The following is a 24,446-nucleotide window of genomic DNA, read 5'->3' as shown; positions in this document are numbered from 1 at the left end:
TGCAGGGATGGTGAAAGTTCATGAATTAATTTTGATAAATTCCTCAGAAAACATCAGATTTTCATCTGGCCACAGCAGTGAAAAAAGAACGTAACAGAAATGAGAAAATCAAACCAAAGCCGACAAAAGCCCAGATATAATCAGCCAGCACGGTGATACGTTAAAGAAATAAATCCCTTGTAGGACATCAAAAAGCTAATGAATGACATTCTCTCAGCATTGTTTGCTGAGTGAAAGGCAAGCCACTTTATCCTCAGAAGGAGGAAATTAAAAATCTGACAGAATGGAGCAAATCAATGTTAGTTAGAACAGTGCTTTCTGTTTGGGGAACACGGAAACATCAAAGGTACCACATCAAAGTGCATCAGGTCATGCCACAGCCCTTCACTCAACTGCAGCCTGCAGAGAAGGTGGCCTTAGAGCAAGGCTCCCATTCAATGGGGACAGAAGTCAAATCCCACTGTAGCTGTCTTTCAGCCAATTCCCTGTCTGTGTTTTAGCAACCAGTCATCCAGAACAACAAGTAAAAAGAAAGACCTGCATTTATATAGCACCTTTCACAACCTCAGGACATCCCAAAGCGCTTTTACAACCAATGACGTATTTTTGAAGTGTAGTCACTGATGTAATGTAGGAAATGCGGCAGCCATTTTTTGCACAGCAAACAATGAAATAAGTGACCAGATCGTCTGCTTTAGGTGTTGGTTGTGGGATAAATATTGGCCAGGACACTGGGGAGAACTCCTTGCTCTTCTTCAAAATAGTGCCATGGGTTTTATTACACCCACAGGAGAGGGCAGACGAGGCCTTGGTTTAATGTCTCATCCAAAATATGGCACCTCCAATGTACTGCACTGGAGTATCAGCCTACACTTTTTGTGCTCAAGTCCCTGGAGTGAACCTGCAACCTTCTGACCCAGAGCTGAGAGTGCTACCAATGAGCCACAGACGACGAGGATGTTATCAGAGATGAGTTACAATTATGAAGAGAGGCTTGAATTTTGAGAGGTGACTTAATAGAGGTCTTTACGATTAGGAAGGGTTCTGATATTTTAAATAGTGATAGAGAACACAAATTTACGATAATAACAAAACATTCTTTCTAAAGAGGGTGAATATAATGTGGAATTCTCTGTGACAAGCCATTGTTGAAGCAGAATCCATGAGTAGTTCTAAAAATAATTAGATATCTGCTTGTAAAAAGAGGACTATTAAAGGGTATGGGGTTAGCAGGTGAGTGGGATTAGACTAGGTGGCTCATTGTGGAGAACAGCACCAACCAGACTTGATGGGCTGTTTCTGTGCTGGAACATGCTATAATTCTATGCTCTTTAACCCAATCTGATCTCCCTTTTTTAACATTATATTGGCAAAGAAGTTTTTATTGGGGTAAATTTTGACACAACATATCTCATCCAAAATCAGTCTTTGAATACGACACAGAATAATACAGGGATTGTTTTGGGTACCGCTTCCAGTCGTTCCTGAACTTGCTGACGTTGTTGGAGCTCTGGAATAGGCATCCAGGTCTGGAAAGGATGGTGATCACATCTCAAAACAATGAGAGACTGTCGCTAACAGATCTCCTACATACAGCAGCAGAGCTGACCCACCTGCAGACAGAAAAAGTAGTGGCCCATGGCATGTAGCACTGCTGACGGAAGTTGGTTAAGTTTGCTGGTGGAGCCTCCAATTCTGGCCTCTTGTGCATCCCCCAATGTAAAATCCCCAGTTTTATTTTAGGCGTACCTTTTTGTTCTGCCTCCTATTGACACATAACTACTTTTTTTGTTTCGCTCTTTTATGTTTGAAATGTTTCCAAGCCAAGTGTCTCCATCAATCATTATTAATGACTGTGATGGAGTAAAATTTAAGACTGGAAATTAGCCGTGCACAAAAAATCTCACAAAGATTCAAATGAGATAATGATGTACAGCTCTCCTAGGGCTATTATTCCTAAACAGCTCATTTATTTCCCTGAAGAAACTCCCGGCGCTGGTATTTTGTCTCTTTTTAAAAAATTCAGATTTCAGAAATGTTGGCGGTCGAACATGAGCTGGCTTCCGTGATTAGATAAAACATGTATCACGCCCATATACCACCCACATGAGGAATTTACCTCCATGAACGATAATAACGACAATAAGGATTAAACCACGGAGGAAGTATTTTGTTCAGCTCTGACTAAAGGCTTGTGCCAGTCAAAGAGCAAGTGTGCATTGAACAAAACAGCAGAGCAGAAGCAACCTTAAGAATAAAAAGGTTTCAGTCAGCACCTCACCTACAAAACAACTATTTGTCACAATTCATTTATCATTCTCCAAATGCTATGCAGTTGAAATGATTATTTAATGACTATTCACTGCAGTGAGGCCCATTTCCTAGAGTTAATATAAGTGATATAATAATGCTTTTGTATAGCACTTTTGGGGCCCCTGTGGTTTCCCCTTGGCTAATGACCAGACCACAAAGGTTCTATAAAACAATCAAATGTGCATCTGTTGACTGGTAGCCCGGTCACCTGGATAAGGTGGTCTTGTATTGATGCTCAGCAGCAATATAAGGGCAGCCTGTACAAAGCCCTGTCTGAAAATAGCTGTGTTTTAAAAATCGGAACACAAAGCACTCGCAGCTTGTTGTACCATCACCCTCATTTTAACGAGTGAAAATGGCTGATTATGCAGTCAGTTCTTTTCATTCACTGAAAGAAACATACAGAAACCCCCCTCTACAATCCATCCCAAAACCATGGGGGTGAATTTCCTCGGGGCATCTCCCGCTCCGCCGACCCACCGCCGTAACGTTGGCAGAGGTTCGGCAGGAATCCCGTTGCTAGCAGAGTGGGAGAAGCCCCGAGGAAATTCCCAGTGCACTTCTCAGGAGGAGAAAGCACATGAGAGGAGGAAATAAGGTGATTACAAGAACCCGCCTGAAGCCAGGCAAGGACAGTGATCCCAACCCCTCAGCCCAACTGAACCGCAGCAGACAAAACCAAATGAATCGCTTCAACTCACAAAATGTTCATTAACAGGTCAACAGAACTCCTGCCAATGTTAACATAGAAACATAGAAGATAGGAGCAGGAGTAGGCCATTCGGCCCCTCGAGCCTGCTCCGCCATTCAATGAGATCATGGCTGATCATCCAAACTCAGTACCCTGTCCCTGCCTTCTCCCCATATCCCTTGATCCCTTTAGCCTTAAGAAATATATCTAACTCCTTCTTGAATATATTTAATGAATTGGCCTCAACTGCCTTCTGTGGTAGAGAATTCCACAGGTTCACCACTCTCTGGGTGAAGAAATTCCTCCTCATCTCTGTCCTAAATGGCTTACCCCTTATCCTTAGACTGTGACCCCTGGTTCTGGACTCCCCCGCCATCGGGAACATCCTTCCTGCATCTAGTCTGTTTAGTGTCTAATGGATTAAAAAAAATATGGATCCAAATCTTGGCAGCTCCTATCCTAACTCGCATCAAGTCCCGTTCACCCATCACCCCTGTGCTCGGTGATCTATATTGACTCCCGGTCCCTGAATACCTCCATATTAAAATTCTCACACTCGTGTTCAACTCCCCCCATGGCCTCGCCCCTCCCTAACTCTGTAACTTCCTCCAGCCCTACAACCCTCCTCTAACTTTGCATTCCGCCAACTCTGGCCTCTTGCCCATCTGCCACTTCTTTCACCTCACCATTGGTAACCGTGCCTTCACCTGTCTAGGATCTAAGCTCTGGAATTCCCTCCCTGAAGCTTTCCGCCTCTCCACATCTCTCTCCTCCTTTAAAGACCCTCCTTATAACCTACCTCTTTGACCAAGCTTTTGGTCATCTGTCCTAATTCTCTTTCATTGGCTCAGTGTCAATTGTTTTCTGATTACGCTCCTGTGATGAGCCTTGCGACGTTTTACTACTTTAAAGGCGCTATATAAATGCAAGTTGTTGTTGTAGATGTAAATTATTAACGATGTAACTACAAAATATACAGCAGCAGTTAGAGGCTGGTAAGCAATGCTCTGAGCATGCGTTTACGTGGCAACATTTGAAAATCCAACTTTCCCAAAATCACGCAACACAAATAGGCAGGGAAAGCACAGCTATCTGCATGTCACAGTGCAAACTGGACTTATACTGCACCCTTCTGTGCACTGCATAATTGCACAAGTTACTTGCAAAAGGTAGACTAAGGTGTGTTGACATAAAGAAGAATTCTTTTGCAATATTAAAAAAGAAACTAATAGCTGATGTTTGGATCATCCTATTATTCTAGGACGTGAGTAAGAATATTCCTTTTCTTTCTTCCAGCAGGTTTCCGAATCCATAGAGAGCCTTTCTGATCCCTGTGAATCCGAAGAGGAAGAGAGTTCAGAGGAAGACTCTACAGGACTAAGCCAAGTTTCTCCTGATACTCAACATGGGTCTAGTAAAATTGTCATAGGAACAACACCAGCAACAAGTGAGACAAAATCAGAGCATACTGGGACTTCTTCAGAGCTAACTGTGTCTAGTCCTGAAAAAAGGCTAGAAACACCTGACATTTATCCTGATAACCTAGAAAGGCAAATTGAGGCATCTACTGAACCACAGCTCAGCACTCATTCCTCTGATACAACATCACAACTACATACAGCACAGATAAGGACTCGTACAACTGCCTCCTGTAGCGATTCTGAGCCACGTGGCATATCCTCCAAGACACAAAAGGGAAATGGAGCTGCACTAGGGGCGAACTCAGAGATAAGTGACATTTCAGCAGAGACATCTGAAGTGAAGTTAAGCAGATGTCTCAGCACACCCTCTGAGCAATGCGTTGCCCATTCAAGAACGAGTCAACCTGCACTCGATGTCGACTCTGAACCAAGGGACATTTCCTCTGAGTCAGAATCAGAGACAAGTGAACTCTTTCTTCCAAGAAAATCGAGGACAAATGAACTTTCTTATGAATTAAATTCAGAAAAATGCACTAATTCTTTTGAAACAGAAACAGGCCACAATGTAATCTCTTCTAGGTCAGAAACACTATCTGCTATTTTTCTTGAAGCACACGCAAGCAGCAGTTGTCCTGAGTTGAAACGAGACTCAAATGAGAATTCTTCGCATACACAAGAACAGATTGAGATTTCCCCTGAAACAGAAGCGTTGCTAAGTAGGATTCATTTGGACATTAACATAGAGCCAAGTGTGCTTTCATCAGAAGCAGCGGAGCCAAGAAGGATTTCCCTAGATAAACAATCAGAGCCTGCTGCGATTTGTCCTGGGATACATCAGACGTCCGATGGAATTAAACCAGATCCAAGTAAAATCCCTCTGACAGAGTCAGACTGGACTTCCTCGAACAGAAACCAAGTTTTAAGTGAAATTCCCTTGGAAATAAATTCAGATCCCTCTGCAATTTGTCCTGGAACAAATGAGATTCTTCCTGAAATTGTAACAGAATCAAAGTCAACCTGGACTTCTCTGGATACGAACCAATACCGAAGTGAAAGTCCAGTTGAAGTAGAATCAGATCCAATTGAGACGTATCCTCAGCTAACTAAGCTTTCTACTCAACTTATATCAGAGCCAATCTGCCTTTCTCTGGATTCAAACCATGATCTAAATAAAAGTCCTGTTGAAGTAGAGTCAGATTCCATTGAGACTTGTCCTGGGACAAGTGAGGTTTCGGATGGAATTACATCAGAGTTAGAGTCTGTCTGGATTTCTCAGGATACAAACCAAAATCTAAGTGAAACTTTCCCTGAAGTACAATCAGATCCCACTGAAATTGATCCTGAGAAAAGTGAGGTTTCCGCTGGAACAAAATCAATCCGGTCTTCTCCAGGTGCAGATCAAGATCAAAGTAAAATTCCCAATAAAAGAGCACCTGATTCCACTGGGACCACTCCTGGTACAAGTGAAATTTGCGGTGGATTTGAATCTGAACCAATCTGGCCTTCTCTGGATACGGATCAAGATATAAGTGAAATTCTTGTTGAAATTGAACCACATGCCACCAAGAATTCTGTTGGGACAAGTGAGATTTGTGCTGGAATTATATCAGAATCAATCTGGGCTTTGCTGGATACAAACCAAGATCTAAGTGAATTTCCCTCTGAAATAAAACCAGATTCCACTGCAAGAATTGCTGAAACAAGTGAGATTTTTGCTGGACTTAAATCAGAGTCAATCTGGACTTCGCTGGATACAGAGCAAGACCTAAGTGAAATTCAGTTTGAAACAGAACCAGTTCCCACCACGATCAGTGCTGAGACAAATGTGATTTCTGCTGGGATTATATCAAATTCAGAGTCAACCTGGATTTCTCTGGATACAGACCAAGATCTAAGTGAAATTCCTTTTGAAACAGAACCAGACCCCCCTGAGATTTGCCTTGACACCAAGTCCGAAATAAGTAAAATCTCTGCTCTGATAAATTCAGAGGAAAAGAATTCTTCCGAATTAGAAGGGGGTTCTCCAAAGATAGAAACAAGTGTGACTGCTCCTGAATCAAAGTCAGAAACAAATTTTGCACTACTTTGGCCCGAGACCAAACTAGAGCCTTTTGGAATTTTTGCTGAAAATCAACAAGCGATCAATGGAACAAAACCTGTAGCAGGACTGAGGACTAGTGAAGAAAACTCTGACCAACCTGGATTCGTTGTTGAAAGCCAATTAGAGCTAACTGTGGTTTTTCAGGAGTCAGACAGATACACAGACTTTAGTGAAATCTCTGAAATTGAGCCTAACACCACTGTGATTTGCCATGAAGTAGATCAAGACCTGAGTGAAATTTCTGCAGACGTAAAAGGAGGCATAAGTGACATTATTAGTGAAGGAAGGACAGAGGCTCCTTATAATTCACTTGACGCAAAACTAGAACCTGGTGAAATTACTTGTGAAACGCTCTCAGAGAGGTCAGACACTGAGCAAATTTCATGTGATTCTGATGTTGAAGCAAGCGTACAAAGCAACAGCACTGGAGCAGAACTGGAATCAACTGATTCTTTTATTGAATCTTATTTTGAAGGAACTGCAGTAGTTTCTCTTGAAACAAGATCAGGGACAAGTGAGGAAACATCTGCAAGGACACAAGGAGCAAGTTGTAATTCCACAGAAAGACACATAGAAGATTCTCAAGATGGAGAATTAAAGCTCAGTCAGATTTTTCCAAAAACCCAAACAGAATCACAGGAAGAAGATTTTGTTGAGGATAAGCAAGGGGAAATCATTGACTTACCATCAGCAGAAACAGAACAACATGAGAATTTTCTTGACAGAGATTTTGCGACACATGAGTCAAGTCAGAAGAATGCTGAAGCACCAGGCCTAGATAACAGCCATTCACACAGTCCACCAGAGACTGGAAGTCTAGAAATACAACCACATGAGATCGACCTTAGAAAGGACAGAAAAACAAACACATCCTCAGCTAACACAAGGACAGATACAAAAGATAGTTCTGTTGGCACTAATTCAGATGGTGATGACTGCATTTCTGAGACAATAACTGAGCTTTTTGTTGAGAGGACAATAGAAGTAAGTGAAATCTATCCTGAAGACTCTAGTCTCAAGAGGGAAAATTCTATTAAACTCACTGGCCAGGAAAGTGATTGTCCGCTTGAGGCGATTAAACAATCTTTTAAGCACTGCACTGGAACAAGCTCAGAAACAGATAAATTGTGTCCTGCATTCAAAGAAACTACAGGACAAAACTTTAGGACAAGTAATGTTTCTAATGAAGAAGAAGCAGGAGTAAGTGCGAGTCCTCCTCAAACTAGCGTAGAACCAGGTGAGGCATGTCTCACTTCAAAGTCTGAGCAAAGGAAGATTTTTGTTGAAGGATTATCAGCATCACATGATACTGCTTCTCAACAATTGAGTGATACAACAGAAGCAACTAAAAAAGAGACGACAATTGACGCTGAATTAGTGCCAACATTCATTTTTGTTGAGGCAGGGTCAAGGGACATTAATACAGCTCCTGAAAACAGCACAGAAAATGGTAATATCTATACTGATGGTGTTAGGTCAAAGACAAGTGACCTTCCTTTAGAGACCAAGTTAGAAGACACTGGAATTTCAAATACAGATCTACACAGAAGATATATGGCCTTTCCAGCAGAGGCAGGCACTCTGCAAGCTGAAAGTAGTGATAGCATGGATTATGACAACATGCTAGATGAATATCTAGACAATAGTGAAAATGGAAGCCAAGAGACAATAAAACTAGATGCTGAATCCAGCGATATTCCACAAATTGTTTATGATACTGATGGTAACAGTACAACTAGTGAAGAACTAGATGGAAATAGTTACCCATTTGGAAGTAACAGCAGTCTTCACAAAGCATTAAAGAAACAGCCCAACACTAAAAGAGATGGGTCTTTATCCTCGTTAAACTCTTTCAGCGCATCTTTCAAAAGCTCCAAATTTTCGGTTTTCACCAAAATGGCATCGTTCAGGAGAAGCAAAGCCTCAACACAAGAACATCAAACCGAAAGCAACAGCAAGGATGGAAACAGAAGGCAACAGGCCAGAGATGCAGATGAGAATAAAACACAAGCAAAGGACAACGCAAATGGTATTCCCATGTATAAAGTGCATTACCCTAACTATAAAGCTCACCTGTCTTATCCATTCAGAAGTGCCGTTAAGAGTGAATACCCTACTTTAGATGGCTCGGATGATGATGATGAGGTTTTTGAAAGAAGTGATCAGTTGAACCAAAGTGTGAAAAGGGCATTTGGCTCTGATAGACTACAGGAGGTAGAAGATATGGAAGAGGTTCAGAGAGTGGCAGAAAATGGCCGACATTTCCATAGCAGGAGCACAGACTCCATGGAGGGCGATGACAGTAACGCTGAGGACCAAAATATCAAAATACCTCCTGTGACAGAAAACAGGTGCAAAAAGAGCAAAAGTGCTGATAGCCTTAACCTTAGAATGAAACGGGCTTTTGCCAATAAGTCGCTTTCTATTTTCTTTGAAACAAAATCTGGAGAAAAAGAAAATGCTAACCAAAATTCTAAATCTCCTAAGAAAAATGATGGCACTGAAGGGAAGTCAAGGCATGTGTCCTGGAGAAAATTTATGAAACTGAGCGAATCAGAGTCCATGAAGGGACCAAGTCCATTGAGCACTTCAAATACAACCGGTGGGGAAAATCAAGTTGTAAGGTCACAGTCTCAGGTGCACAGTGAATATGCAAGGAGGATCTCAATGGAACAGGTAGACAATACCCCTTTTTTAGGAGCTTCATCACCCTCATCTCCTCAGACATCAAGTAAAGCCCAGCTTTCCGATAGCTCTCTTGAACAAGGTGATGTTATGAAGCCAGTGGAGCAGAGGGTAAAAAGGACATCACCGAATGGATTAAGACTTACATTAACATCCGACAGTTGCCTAGAAACTGAAGATGGTTTCAAAACTGTACCAAATCAATCTATCCCGCATACCTTATTGAATCAATTAAGCCCAACATGGAGTAGACCTGGTGTGATTTCAGAATGCTTTGATGCCACTTTCCCTGCAAGGCCTATGAGCCCTAAACCACAAAGTCCAAGATCAAGTTTTCGGAGAAGCTTTCGCTGCAACAGAGCTAGTACTTCATCATGGACTTCCCTTGATTCTAGCAGGACAACGGATGGAATGTTGGAAGGGCCTGAAAGGCCAACAGCACTGAAACCAAGAGGGAGTCTTCTACTTTCAGTACAATCGCTGAATTATGAATGTCAGAAAGAAGACAGTGGCATTAGTAGTCAATCACAGACAAGTCTAAATACAGCTTCCTCAGTCATTGATATTGCTAAAGATGAGGTGAGTGGTTCAGGAGTTACAGTGCAAACCTGCAGATTCCGGTCATCTTAATAACTGCATTTCCTCAATGTATATTCTTATTAATTGCAAGCTCATGAGTGATTGACAATACACCATATAAGAAAGTGCAAGTTTATGTGAGAGAATTAAAATGTTAAATCACTACAAAGCAATAGTGTGGGTTTATTAATGTACAGTTGTAGAAAGAATTGAGAGAGACTGCAACTTTATATTTTTAACTTTGTGAATTAAATAGGAGAATTTTGTGTCAGCATTTCAAGCAGGTCTGTTAAGCATCCAAAAGGAAGCTGCCTGATCTCGCTATACAAAAACTTTGTACTACAGAGATTCCAAAAAGCAGGAAAATTAGCTTGTTGTAAACTCTTTGGAAAAATAGGAAAATACATTCCAGTAACACTCCTCCCATTCCTTTCACGAGAATGCTACTGTTAAAAATTGAAACACTTGCTACTTGTGCAAATAAACATTTCAAAACAGGGAAAAAAGGAAAATATTACCCTGATTATTATGAAGGTTTTGACAGTAGGAGGCTACTATTACATAACATGCAGACTCTTCACCTCAGAGCCCAGATTTCAAGTGCCTGGTGCTGAAGATCATGCCAGAGAGATGTCCAGTGACCATTTATCCTCATCAGTTAGCTGTGGCCACCTAATTCTATTTTACAAACTTGCGCAAGTATTTCTTCCCTTGAGTGATTTATCTGTTGTTGGGCAGTAATCTAGCAATTAGAGCTTTCCTCTGATGCCCTGTAACTGCCTGCTCGGGTGTGACCTGGGCTAATCTCACCCTCTCTTTATTTCTCCCCGGTGAAGAACTTTTTGAGCAGTCCCAATTTTAAAACTGGCTAAAATATTTGCGGGATTTCTGTCCCTGTAAAGAGAAAGAATCCTTTTAAACTAGCTTCCTCACCTCAGTACCATAGCCGATCAGGGTACATTCCCTGATCTATCAGTCTTCGATTCTATTTAATGCCGTGCGAAATAAATAACTTTATGCCATGTCTGTAGGCAAAGACAGCAACTGATGGGGTAACACACCAAAGTAACGTGACCACGAGGTACAGAAACAAACTGGCTGCCACACCTGCCCCTCACGGCCTTCATTGTCTCCCAACCAGAGCCAATGCTGCTTCTGATTGGCAGCACACAATGTATGTCCAATAAAATTCATCCAACTCCATCTACCCATGATAAGCAATGCAGCTAAGATCTCCCCTACCTAAAATCTCTCCCACCCCCACCCAAATTCTGCACTATAGAGTAACTAGTGTCAGACCCACCTCAGTCCAAGATCCTGGGTCAGACAAGTCAGTGAATTTGCAAAAGCCCAGCCTCACAAGGAGGGTGCATGCCACTACAAGTGTCGTTGCATACTGTAATCTTCCACTTCCTGTATAATAGATGAACCGAACTTGTCTAAAACCACAATTATTATTCAGGAATGGCATAACTAGAATATTACTGTGGAATATGGAAAATATTCAATTTGCGAACTATGGATTCACTCCTGAAGTACTCCCTGTGTTCCAATATAATTTGTTGTACTGTCAATGTATCAAAATATCCACTGAACCACCACTAATAGGGATCATATATTTGGCTTGATTTGCCATCTACTGGGGGAGGGGAAGGGAGAGGAGTGGAAGGGAGAGGAAAGTTTATCCCAATAAACTTACAAACCAGATATTTCTGCCACCGCTGCCAGTGGCCTGTTTTAATTACCTGAAAAAGCCATAACGAGATGGATGTCGATCCTGATATGCTGGAAGGCACTAATACTACTCCATGTTATATAGAAATTTATTATGCTGTCAGTTGCCCCATGTTCCATCATTATGTCACATGTGCTCATGTTCATTCTGTTAATGTTTGAATCTGAAACATTTCTCTACCTGGCACTGCCACACAGGAAGTAAGTAAGCATCCAACCCAAACAACACAGGAGAGGAACCCAACTGTGCCAACGGTCCTGCGAAACCATCAACAAAACCATCTGCGGCAGCGGCCATTCTCAGACTTTGGGCAAACAGCCTGGTTATTTGGTCGCACAGATCATGAAGGGAAATATAAACTAGATAGTGAGGATGAAACAGAAGAGATATCTTTACTGCCTTACAAACGTTGCAGCTCAGATGAATTGTTGCTGGAAGAAGCAAGGAACAGGCGGAGAAAGTTGGTTGAAGAGCTTGAGAACAGCAGAACGAGGCATGGCAGGACCAACGCTGAGGTTCGCAATGAAGTAAGATAAAGCAACAAGCCCTCTGAAGTACTGTGAGCTGCTGCCTCCTACGGCCCTTCAGCCTTCCTCTTGTAGCTGTGTGTCTGTGGGTGCTTCACTTCACAAACTGTCCTTTCAATCATTAGTGTTCTGCATTACCCTCATTTCATGCATGACTCTGCAGTTCAGAACGGTTGGGTTATTTTGGTGTATCAATGTCTTTCCAAAGTTATTAGGAGTTTCATTGGACTTTAAAAGTTGGGTAGAAGATTGGAGATAAGTAACAGGAGGCAACATGAAGTGCCACACAAAGGATGTGCAAATGATGCACGGCTTCCAAAAGGATTTCATGTAAATCAGTCAGTTCAATAACTGGTTATTTGGCTTAGAGTAAATGAGGGAAGTTCTCCTGTTATTGACTTCCAATGAAACCCTTGACTTATGATCCTTATTGCTGTCTTTACCATTATCAAACTATGAACATTGTCTTGATATCACTTTATCACAAATTAGAAAGAGGTATCGTCACATTTCACTGATAACCCATCGTGGGGGTATGAATTTTCCTGGTTGCTATTTGTAGCGATTGCGTAATTTTTTTGGTGGAGATTTGCTCTGTTCGTTATTCCTAGTGAAATTGTGAGTGTGTTCTTTTAGAATGTGTTTGCAGTCTGACTTGAAATATCAAACAGGGGAAATCTCCACAAAAAGGTATTTACATTGTCACTACACATAGCAACCAGAGGGATCCTGACTACATACCTCCATTTTTGAATCATATTTCACCTTAGTTTTGCTGGAACTGCACTACCCTTAGAGCGCAAGGGGCAGATAGATCCCTGTAGCTTCTTTAGTTCTGAACTCATCTTTCAATGATGCTGTACCTACGCAAATTCAGTTTGTTCCTTCTGTGCTCACATGAGGCTGAGATAGCAAATTCACTCCTCATGTGGTTTTCTTTAACTATTAACACTCTCTGCCTTTTCTCTTTAGGTTTTGTTCCATCTCTTGCCTTTCACTCTAACTGCCTCTTTTTGTTTAGGACACAGGTCCTCAAAATACTTCCAGTTACAAAATAAATTTGATGCCAGTACAGGAGTGCACAATGTAAAGCCTGCAGATCGAATCCTACCCACCTGGGAGTGTTGTCTGTTCTTAATCTTTCAGAATAGCTAAACAAGTGTTCCATTAAAACTGTTAAAATACCCGATATAGCCTTTCATTTAGCAGTGTTACATTGTAAACTTTGCTATATTTAAAATACAAAATAATCTTTGTTACAATACTAAGCTTGCATTATTTTGATAAATGGGTTTCATTTTCTTTTTTGTTATTCTCGCATCTCAAACATCGGTTTGAATAAACACACTGTATGTTTGGCCTCTGTCTATTGAGGAGCCATGTGTCGCTCAAGGTCAGAGGAGTTGTGCACAGCTGTACTAGTGCATTGGCTATTTAGATAAAACAACAATATTGAACTCTTCATCCTTTCCCTAGGTCGGAATGAGATTTTCCTTTCTATCACCTCTCTCTGCTACCTTCAAAGACATTCCCCTGAGGTTTCTTACATTCTCCCAGAGCACACCAACAGGACTGGACTGTATAGGGTATAAACGGTGGATGGCCACTCCTGGTATGTAATCTAAGTTTATTTCATGGGGTTTTAATTTGAACAAGTAAATGAAGCATCCATTGGTTGGGGGAGGGGAAGGATTCCTCACAACTTTTCAGTCTAGGCCATGATAAACTTTGTTTGAAAATGATCACAATTCTATTAGCATATTTTGATTTTTTGATTTATTATTGGTGGTGATAGTTTTGTGACACATTTGAAAGGAGCCAGAATCATGAGTACCTCACTGAAATAAAATATTTGACCTAATTTCCCCAACTGTTGACCAGGAGCTGTGTCCTTAACTCAGCGATACCTGCTGAATGTACGCTCACCCCAGTCCTTGTGGATCTCGTGTGAACACTGATAATGTTTCAATAATTCGCTGGAGAGCGACAATCATTCACTTACATCAAAGTGTTGGTTGTTTCCTATGTGGCGTCATTACTAATTTTGCTTGTGATTATTTGCAAATTATTTTTTTTCAAGCCAAGTTAATAGTTAATCAGAGATGTGTTAGTTGGAGCATTCGTTCTCGGACTTGTAGTGACCCCAAGAGCAACTGACGACTGAATGAGGATTTTTATATACACGTTTAAACACTGAAAACACTTTCAGCTAGGGCGGCATTATTGCTACAGTTGGCTTCAAAGCCCTTGGGTTAGACAGGGAGAAATAGAATCAGGCAGGTTTCTCACTCCTGATCACTATCCATTGGCCCATTGGAACGCGAGTGGCTGGAAGCATCAGATGAGAACAGGGTTGGGCAAGGTGTAATGCCCGTTTTGCTTGAATAATCCGCTAGTGCGCACTGTCTAGGCCCACCCATGAGAATATCCACAGGAGTGAGATCCTGGGAGGCTGGTGACACACCAGAAAGTATCAGTTTCTCAGCAATCCCTCGGGTACCGATCGCTCGGCCCTCCCGGAAGTGTGGCGGGGCAGGGCTTCCAGTTGTCAGTCTGGCTTTATGCCAACTCTCATCCCAAATCCCGGAGATGAAGTGATTCACATGAAGGACGGCTGGTGCCTGTGCCATTTACGGAGCTTCCCGGGTGTCTGCCCCATTGAGGGCCAGAAAAGTCGGAGTGGCATCTGGACATTCCGCCAGGGGGAAGGGCTGAAGAGTGAAATCTGTCAAAAGAATTTGCTGCATTGGAATAGTCGAGTCTAGAGGTACGAAAGGCATGGATGAGGGTTTCAGCAGCAGGTGAGCTGAGGCAGGGGCGGAGACGGGCAATATTGCGGTTTATTATTATTAAGGAACCAGCATTAGGTCCCACTTCCCAGTACGTACAGTAAGTATGACTGCATTATGTGAGTACACTTTTCACAAAACAGGTGGAACTGGCAGAATTACTAGTGGGCCACTTCATCTCACCAGTCTCACCTCTTTCAGTAACATCAGGAAGGGTGTGGAGCGGACTTTCGGAGTGCCCATTCACCCCACCCCTCACCTTGGAATTTACTAACATACAGAAACAACTTGCATTTATATAGTGCTTTTAACATAGAAACATAGAAACATAGAAGATAGGAGCAGGAGTAGGCCATTCGGCCCCTCGAGCCTGCTCCGCCATTTAATGAGATCATGGCTGATCATCCAAATTCAGTACCCTGTCCCTGCTTTCTCCCCATATCCCTTGACCTCTTTAGCCTTAAGAAATATATCTAACTCCTTCTTGAATACATTTAATTAATTGGCCTCAACTGCCTTCTGTGGTAGAGAATTCCACAGGTTCACCACTCCCTGGGTGAAGAAATTCCTCTTCATCTCTGTCCTAAATGGCTTACCCTTTATCCTTAGACTGTGACCCCTGGTTCTGGACTCCCTCGCCATTGGGAACATCCTTACTGCATCTAGTCTGTCTAGTCCTGTTAGAATTTTATAAGTTTCAATGAGATCCCCTCTCATTCTTCTAAACTCCAGCGAATATAAGCCCAATCGAACCAATTTCTCTTCATGCATCATTCCTGCCATCCCAGGTATCAGTCTGGTGAATCTTCGCTGCACTCCCTCCATGGCAAGAGCATCCTTCCTCAGACAAGGCAACCAAAACTGCACACAGTACTCAAGGTGTGGTCTCACCAAGGCCCTGTACAACTGCAGCAAGACATCCTTGCTCCTGTAATCGAATCCTCTCGCTATGAAGGCCAACATACCATTTGCCTTCTTAACCGCCTGCTGCACCTGCATGCTTACCTTCAGCGACTGGTGTACAAGGACACCCAGGTCTCGTTGCACTTCCCCTTCTCCCAATCTTTTGCCGTTCAGATAATAATCTGCCTTCCTGTTTTTGCCACCAAAGTGGATAACCTCGCATTTATCCACATTATACTGCATCTGCCATGCATCTGCCCAATCACCCAACCTGTCCAAATCACACTGGAGTTTCTCTGCATCCTCCTCACAGCACACACGCCCACCCAGCTTTGTGTCATCTGCAAACTCAGAGATATTACATCTAGTTCCCTCGTCTAGATCATTAACGTAGTAGAACATCCCAAGGTGATTCACAGGATCGATATCAAACAAAATCAGACATGAATTGACACCAAGCCAAAGGAGGAGATAAGTGACTAAACGCTTGTTCAAAGAGGTAGGTTTTAAGGAGCGTCTTCATGGAGAAGAGAGGTAGAGAGGCGGAGAGGCTTAGGGAGACCTGAAGGAATTGGGCTTCGCCCCAACTTCCAGCACAGCCATCTGACTTAATGTATGTCATTGTTCAGCCCTCCCAGGCCCAGGAATCTCAGGGCCACTGCCTTTAGGAGGGAATCAAACTGGGGAAAGGAAATAAAAATGAAAGCACATTAATGACCAATATGATGTCCTGAAGAGAAGGCCCCATTTTTAATTACTTGAAGACAGGAAAGCATATTGGGGTTCCAAATGACCATGGTGTTAACTGTACTGATATTGTAAAGAAAGGCTTGCATTTATATAGCGCCTTTCACAACCACCAGACCTCTCAAAGCACTTTACAGTCAATGAAGCACATTTTGATGTGGAGTCACTGTTGTAATGTGGGAAACGTGGCAGCCAATTTGCGCACAGCAAGCTCCCACAAACAGCAATGGGATAATGACCAGATAATCTGTTTTTGTTATGTTGGTTGAGGGATAAATATTGGCCAGGACACTGGGGATAACTCCTCTGATCTTCCTCAAAATAGTGCCTTGGGATCTTTTACATCAACCTGAGAGAGCAGACAGAGCCTCGGTTTAACGTCTTATCAGAAAGACTGCATCTCCAACAGTGCAGCACTCCCTCAGCACTGCATTGGAGTGTCAGCTTAGATTTATGTGCTGAAGTCCCTGGAGTGGGACTTAAACCCACAACCTTCTGACTCAGAGGCAAGGGTGCTACCAACTAAGCCACAGCTGACGCCTTTATGCACAGTGAATACTACTCCTGAGGAAAATACCAGGGAATATTTTTGGAATCGGAAGAGTTTTTGTATATAATTGCAAGGAAAAGGGTTGGGTATACAGATAAAGATATCTGCTTTGGTCGGACAGTACCACTTGTTGATTTATTTTAAACATTTTGCACGCTTTAGGACATGCAAAATGCTGATTCTGAGGAAATTACTGGAAAAGAGCCGAGTATGTTTTCGGCTGCACTGTCAAATGTTTTGAAGGGGAATTGCTTCGATGAGACGAGCGGAACAAACTTTTTTCTCATGATTTGGCAATACAACACAAATCAACACAATCACGATGAAACACAGAGGGCTGGATTTTGATACTGGAGGCGTGTAGGAGGCGAGACTACAACTTTTAGGGTTGTAGTCCCGCCTCCATCGAGTTGTGGCCAACCCATGCGATTTTCACTTGATTGACCTTGTTGAGCCCACCCAGCGGGCTCAGCAGGCCAATTAAGGGCCAACCAGCAACAGGTGACGTCACAGATTGACATTTCATCTGTCAAGAGCTTTTGACAGATGAAATATCAGCGTTTGACAGCTCTTTGAAGCTGTCAAATGCTGACAATCTGTACACTAAGTTAATTCCTTCCTCTCAGGCTGATTTAGACACCTCTCCAGAACAGAAAGCAGAATGCTGCAGATTTTGACAGCTCGCGGCCATTCTGCTTTCTGTGCCGGTGAGATGAGGGACTCCCGAGACCTGAAGGAAGGAAAGCTGTAAAGGTAAGTAAAGGTAATTAAACTTCTTTAAACACCTTACACACACCAAACACACTTACCTCTGCACTCATGCACACATCACGCACCTGAACACCAGACATCTCGAATCCTCTAAGCCCTTCAGCCCGACGGTCCGCCTCGCTAACTTGGCGTGGTTTGGAGCCGTCGGGAATCCCACACTTCAGGAATAAAACATAGAAACATAGAAACATAGAAGACAGGAGCAGGAGTAGGCCATTCGGCCCCTCGAGCCTGCTCCGCCATTCAATGAGATCTTGGCTGATCATCCAAATTCAGTACCCTGTCCCTGCCTTCTCCCCATATCCCTTGATCCCTTTAGCCTTAAGAAATATATCTAACTCCTTCTTGAATATATTTAATGAATTGGCCTCCACTGCCTTCTGTGGTAGAGAATTCCACAGGTTCACCACTCTCTGGGTGAAGAAATTCCTCCTCATCTCTGTCCTAAATGGCTTACCCGTTATCCTTAGACTGTGACCCCTGGTTCTGGACTCTCTGGCCATTGGGAACATCCTTCCTGCATCTAGTCTGTCTAGTCCTGTTAGAATTTTATAAGTTTCAATGAGATCCCCCCTCATTCTTCTAAACTCCAGCGAGTATAAGCCCAATCGACCCAATCTCTCCTCATACGTCATTCCTGCCATCCCAGGTATCAGTCTGGTGAATCTTCGCTGCACTCCCTCCATGGCAAGAACATCCTTCCTCAGATAAGGCGACCAAAACTGCACACAATACTCAAGGTGTGGTCTCACCAAGGCCTTGTACAACTGCAGCAAGACATCCTTGTTCCTGTACTCGAACCCTCTTGCTAGGAAGGCCAACCTACTATTTGCCTTCTTAACCGCCTGCTGCACCTGCATGCTTACCTTCAGCGACTGGTGCACAAGGACATCCAGGTCTCGTTGCACTTCCCCTTCTCCCAATCTATTGCCGTTCAGATAATAATCTGCCTTCCTGTTTTTGCCACCAAAGTGGATAACCTCACATTTATCCACATTATACTGCATCTGCCATGCTTCTGCCCAATCACCCAACCTGTCCAAATCATACTGGAGTTTCTCAGCATCCTCCTCACAGCACACACGCCCACCCAGCTTTGTGTCATCTGCAAACTTGGAGATATTACATCTAGTTCCCTCGTCTAGATCGTTTTATATAATGTGAATAGCTGGGGTCCTAGGACCGATCCCTGCGATACCCCACTAGTCACTGCCTGCCACTTGGAAAAAGAGCCGTTTGTTCCAACTCTTTGCTTCCTGTCTGCCAACCAGTTCTCTATCCAAGTCAATACCTTGCCCCCAATAATAATAATAATAATAATAATCAACTTTATTGTCATTGTTAGTGCACAAATGCAGTACAACGAAATGTAAGCTTGCGGCTCCCGAGAGTGTACATTTTGATTAAGACATTTAACATTCATTCGACTTGTAACATGAACATAAACATAATAAAGTGCATTGGCAGATGTGCAGGCTTTAGAGTTTATTTGCAGAGTTCAATAGGATGACAGCCCTGGGAAAGAAGCTGTTCCTAAATCTGGTCGTTTGGGTGCGAATGCATCTGTAGCGTCTCCCAGATGGCAGGGGGGCGAACAAACTGTGGCTGGGGTGGGTAGGGTCTTTGATGATGGCCAGTGACCTCCGTAAACAGCGTTTCTGGTAGATGTTCTCAATGGTCGGTAGCCGGGTGCCGGTAATGCGTTGGGCAGTTTTGACTACCCGCTGCAGGGCTTTCCGGTCATAGGAGCTACAGCTGCCATACCACACTGTGACACAGTTTGTCAGGATGCTCTCTATTGTGCAGCGGTAAAAGTTAGAGAGGATCAGGGGTGTCAGGTTACATTCCTTCAGCCTCCTTAGGAAATATAGGCGCTGCTGGGCCTTCTTCACCAAAGAGGAGGTATTGAGGGACCAGGAGAGGTCTTTCGTGATGTGGACTCCGAGGAACTTAAAGCTGTCCACCCGTTCCACCACAGCCCCATGGATGTGGATGGGGGTGTGTCTTCCGCCTTTAGACTTCCTGAAGTCCACAATGATTTCCTTGGTTTTCTTGATGTTAAGGGCCAGTTTGTTATCGGCGCACCACTTCACGAGGTGCTGGACCTCCTCCCTGTAGGCTGACTCATCATTGTTGGTGATCTGGCCTACCACCGTGGTATCATCCGCAAACTTGATGATGGTGTTGGAACCATGAACAGCCACACAGTCGTGGGTGAAGAGGGAGTAGAGGAGGGGGCTCAGCACGCAACCTTGTGGGGCCCCCGTGTTTAGGGTTGGGGGGGGAGGTGTGGTTACCTAATTTGACAGACTGGGGTCTGTTAGTTAGGAAGTCCAGGGTCCAGTTGCAAAGGGAAGTGTTCAGGCCAAGAGTGTGGAGTTTGGTGGCCAGCTTGTTGGGGACGATAGTGTTGAATGCTGAGCTGTAGTCTATGAACAGCATTCTGTGCCTTAACTTTACACACTAATCTCTTATGCGGGACCTTATCGAAAGCCTTCTGAAAGTCCAAATACACCACATCCACTGGTTCTCCCTTATCTATTCTACCAGTTACATCCTCAAAAAATTCCAGTGGATTAGTATAACAGGGATTAGGCTGAAAACTGCCTGTTAACTACCTGTTTTCAGGCAGTTAATTGGCACTAATCCCCTTCCCGCCTCGGGGAGGCGGGTCCCAGCACAGGTCGGTATCCGCCTCCTTTGAAACTGGCATGGAGGTGGGTTGGGGGCGGGATGGGTTCGTGCCCCCCGATTTCGTGATCTTAACCCCCCACACGCCTCCAATCCCGTCTCCACGGCCCAATGTAAATCCTGCCCATAATCCCACCACAAGCACCTTCCGTCATCTGGAAATGGTGTGTGTAAACCCCCCAAAAAATAAAGTTTGCCAATCTTTGTCTCAGATTGTCCCTTGGACAGCTTTGCTTTAAAATGCACCAGTGTCAGGGGTCTGAGTTATCAGGAAAGACTGGGGAAATTTGTCCTTTTGAGCCTGGAAAGAAAGTGTCTGAGAGGCGATCTATCTGACAGAGGCAGACAAGATTGTTAAGGATATAGAACATTACTTTAAATTAAACTGCACATGTAGAACAAGGGGACACAGATACAAACTACTGGAGGAAACTTTTAGGGCAGCTATCAGGACGTTCTTCACACAAAGAGACGTCAACATCTGGAATAAGTTTCCCGAAAGAGTAGCGGAGGCAAAAGCTCTGCAATCATTTAAGAAACAATTGGATGCTACATGTTATGAGCTCTCTGGATGGCTGAATCATGATGGGATGAATGGCTTTCCTCACCTGTAATTATCTTGGATCCTGTGATAACATAGGAACATAGGAATTGCTCAACAAAAAACGACCACGGTCCATCGAGTTCACCTTCTACCATGCTGGCAGTCACATGATACAACAAGAATGGAGTTGTTGACTAATCGTAGCAATTAATCTCTATCAACTAGTCTACAACAGACCCAGAAATGACACGAGAAAACCCCCCAGTGGTGGAGAGCTTTGGGAACCATGGGTTGAATTTTCCGGGGTGGTAGCTGACACGATTGGTGGCGGGTCGGGTGGGAAAGTTGTTTTTTTTGACAGCGGGTCGGGAACCCGCTGTCATCTTGCTCCCACACACCTTTCCCCCAGGCGTGCCTGTCATCGTGGAGTCGACCCGACCGGCTGCGGTGGGAGACCCAATTGAGATCATTAGCAGGTAGTTGACAGGCACTTAAGAGCCTTTTTTCACTTACTTTTTAAATTTCCCTGCATGGCCACGGGATTCACACAGCTCGGGAACCACGTCTGTCAACCTGAGGCATGAGTTCCGTGGCCATTGCTCCAGCTGATTACTTGACAGCATGGAAAACAAACCAAAATAAATACATGTTGATGACATCAGCTAACAGATTGATGGAGATTCTGTTCTACTTGAAAAGCTACTGGTAAATGTTAATCCAGAAATTCCTGAAGGGATATAAGTGCTATTTTTCACTGGCCATTCTCAGCTGTTGCCTTCCAACTCAACAGTAATTGCAATGAATTGATCTGCACTATAAAAAATGACATATACCATTTAAATAAATGTTTGTGTTGTTTCTGGTCAGGTTTTTCTCACAGTATACTGTGATTGTCCAGTTACACGTTAAATCAAGTCATCAACTGGAACAATTTCATTCTCATCACTCAGTCCACTGGTTCAATTTGCTTTCAGTTGCTGAATATAACTAATTAATTTTTTCAGTCTGAGACTTTGGGGTTCTTTCACTTGTCCATTGTTAACTTCAACAGAAGAGCTGCAGAAATCCCAGAAACATTGTAAGCACCACTTACACTGTTTATCAGGGTTTCCACAGCTCTTCTACTGAACTTGCATAAGATTGTAAATCCATCCCTTTACAATTATATTTAAGATCTGCTTAATTTTATATATTACCTATACACACACATCTTCTATTTGTACCAGTTACTGATACAAAATTCTATAGATTTGTGACTAAAGCACCAACAACTTCCCAATTAAAGTACTTTTTTAATTATGTTCTTGATCGTATTTGTAGATGGTGTCATATTACTTAATGATAATATTATTTCAGTATTTCTTTGTCACTCATATATAACTTTTATTATATTGGCCCAGATATTCCAATCCCTACGGGTGGGTACGCACTGTGTATCCACCCGTAGGGACATCTGAAATGCCGGTTTCAGGCATGCATAGCACATGCGCTGAAAACCGGCATTTCCGATCTGTCAAGAATGCTCTTGACAGATCCTTCAGCTGCCCTGGAGAAGGGCCCCTGCGAGCGGATAGTTCCGCTTTCTGGAGACCCTCCACCCGCAGAAAACCCTTAGAATTCTTACACCTGGTAAAAGCAGGTGTAAGGCTTGCTTTTACCAGGATAAGAGTTGAAAAAAAGTTTTAAATTTTTTTTTCAGTCATTTATCATTTAAAAAGACTTTAAAAAAAGGTACGTTTATTTTTAGCCCCGTAAAAAACTTTAATTATTTTTTTCAAAAAATTAAAATTTTGTTTAAAATATTAAATTTATTGTAATTTCAACTAATTTTAAAAAGGTGATTTTTAAAAAATGTATTTAATGTTTTACAGTGCATTTTCATTGATCTCCATTCATATATTTGACAGGTCTATCTGTCAAGTGTATGAAGGGAGATTCCCTTCTTTGATTGGCTCCCCATGGCCCACGTGATCCCAGGGTCACTGTGAACCGCATGCGCCTCTGGGATACGTGGGCCCTGCACACTTGGAGTTGGAGAGGCCCAGCATTGGAACTATACGCACGTGGGAAGCCTCCAATCGGAAAATACGGCCCAATATTGTAGAGTGAACATTCAACACCCACTATGTTAGATTAAACTTAAAATTTAATGTGGCCATGGTTCCTTTAAGGACCCCGGCTGAAAACGTGTCATGTATGATGTCACCAGACCTGCTCCATCTCATTGGGTCTGGTAATGCACTGGGTGGGCTTAATAGGGCTCATTAAGGTAAGTTCATTTTCTGCAGCGGGATGGAGTCAGCAGCGGCGTCGCGACCCGACATGGCCACCGCCCACACCAGACCCGCCCAAGTAGGCAAAATTCCGGCCCATAGGTCCAAAGTCACCTGTTCCTCCCAAGCATGTTACAATTACCATATGCCATGTCTCAAATTACCCATATACTGTATCCCAAAGTGCTATTTTCTGAAAGAAGACAATATAGAACGCTTTTTGTCCAGATCTCAATGAGTTGCTCAGCAAAATAAGCGTTACTTATATTGACCATGAAATTTTAAACAGATTCAATAACCAACAAAAGAATCTGATGTGAACTGATCAAGCATTTCGACACTCACATTCACGCAGCATAATTTCACCGTTACTTACTCCTGACAACACGACCTCTGGTGCAGTCACAGAATCCACTGCACGCCTTGTTATCCTGAGGCGACAACTGTGAGGGCTTCATCAGGGTATCAGAGAAATGTTACCATTGCAACATCATGAAAGAACAGGGAGGTTATGATGGAGCTGTACAAAACGCTAGTTAGGCCACAGCTGGAATACTGTGTGCAGTTCTGGTCGCCACACTATAGGAAGGATGTGATTGCATTGGAGAGGGTGCAGAGGAGATTCACCAGGATGTTACCTGGGCTGGAGCGCTTCAGCTATGAAGAGAGACTGGACAGGCTGGGGTTGTTTTCCTTAGAGCAGAGAAGGCTGAGGGGGGATCTGATTGAGGTGTACAAAATTATGAGGGGCATAGATAGGGTAGATAGAAAGGAACTTTTCCCCTTAGTAGAGGGGTCAATAACCAGGGGGCATAGTTTCAAGGTAAGGGGCAGGAGGTTTAGAGGGGATTTGAGGAAAAACTTTATCACCCGACGGTGGTTGGAATCTGGAACTCACTGCCTGAAAGGCAGGAACCTTCACAACATTCAAGAAGCATTTAGATGAGCACTTGAAACGCCATAGCATACAAGGCTACGGACCAAGTGCTGGAAAATGGGATTAGAATAGACAGGGCTTGATGGCCGGCATGGACACGATGGGCCGAAGGGCCTCTTTCTGTGCTGTATATGACTCTCTAACCTGAACTCAATGAAGGGCACAGTTACATTGCAAGTTCCAGTTTGA

At 43.2% G+C, this 24,446-nt stretch overlaps 1 protein-coding gene across 6 annotated transcripts in view; it reads left to right on the top strand.

The window, feature by feature from the left end:
• The window catches only part of LOC147115980 (uncharacterized), a 650,930-nt gene that overhangs the window by 405,740 nt on the left and 220,744 nt on the right, over nt 1–24,446 (top strand). For 4 of the 6 annotated variants that reach the window (XM_085990662.1, XM_085990661.1, XM_085990660.1 and 1 more), the window contains 3 exons: nt 4,301–9,790; nt 11,723–12,052; nt 13,529–13,664. In XM_085990662.1, the coding sequence (XP_085846788.1) occupies nt 4,301–9,790; nt 11,723–12,052; nt 13,529–13,664 (5,956 nt within the window). The remainder of the gene's footprint in view (nt 1–4,300; nt 9,791–11,722; nt 12,053–13,528; nt 13,665–24,446) is intronic. The other 2 variants (XM_085990664.1, XM_085990665.1) reach the window with 2 other exon arrangements.

The sequence above is a fragment of the Somniosus microcephalus genome, chromosome 6, assembly GCF_052327205.1.
Source record: "Somniosus microcephalus isolate GS21.2 chromosome 6, FLI_Smic_1.0, whole genome shotgun sequence".
Lineage (NCBI taxonomy): Eukaryota > Metazoa > Chordata > Chondrichthyes > Squaliformes > Somniosidae > Somniosus > Somniosus microcephalus.
The sequence above is the reverse complement of the archived record's forward strand: the minus strand, read 5'-3'. Positions and strand labels throughout refer to the sequence as shown.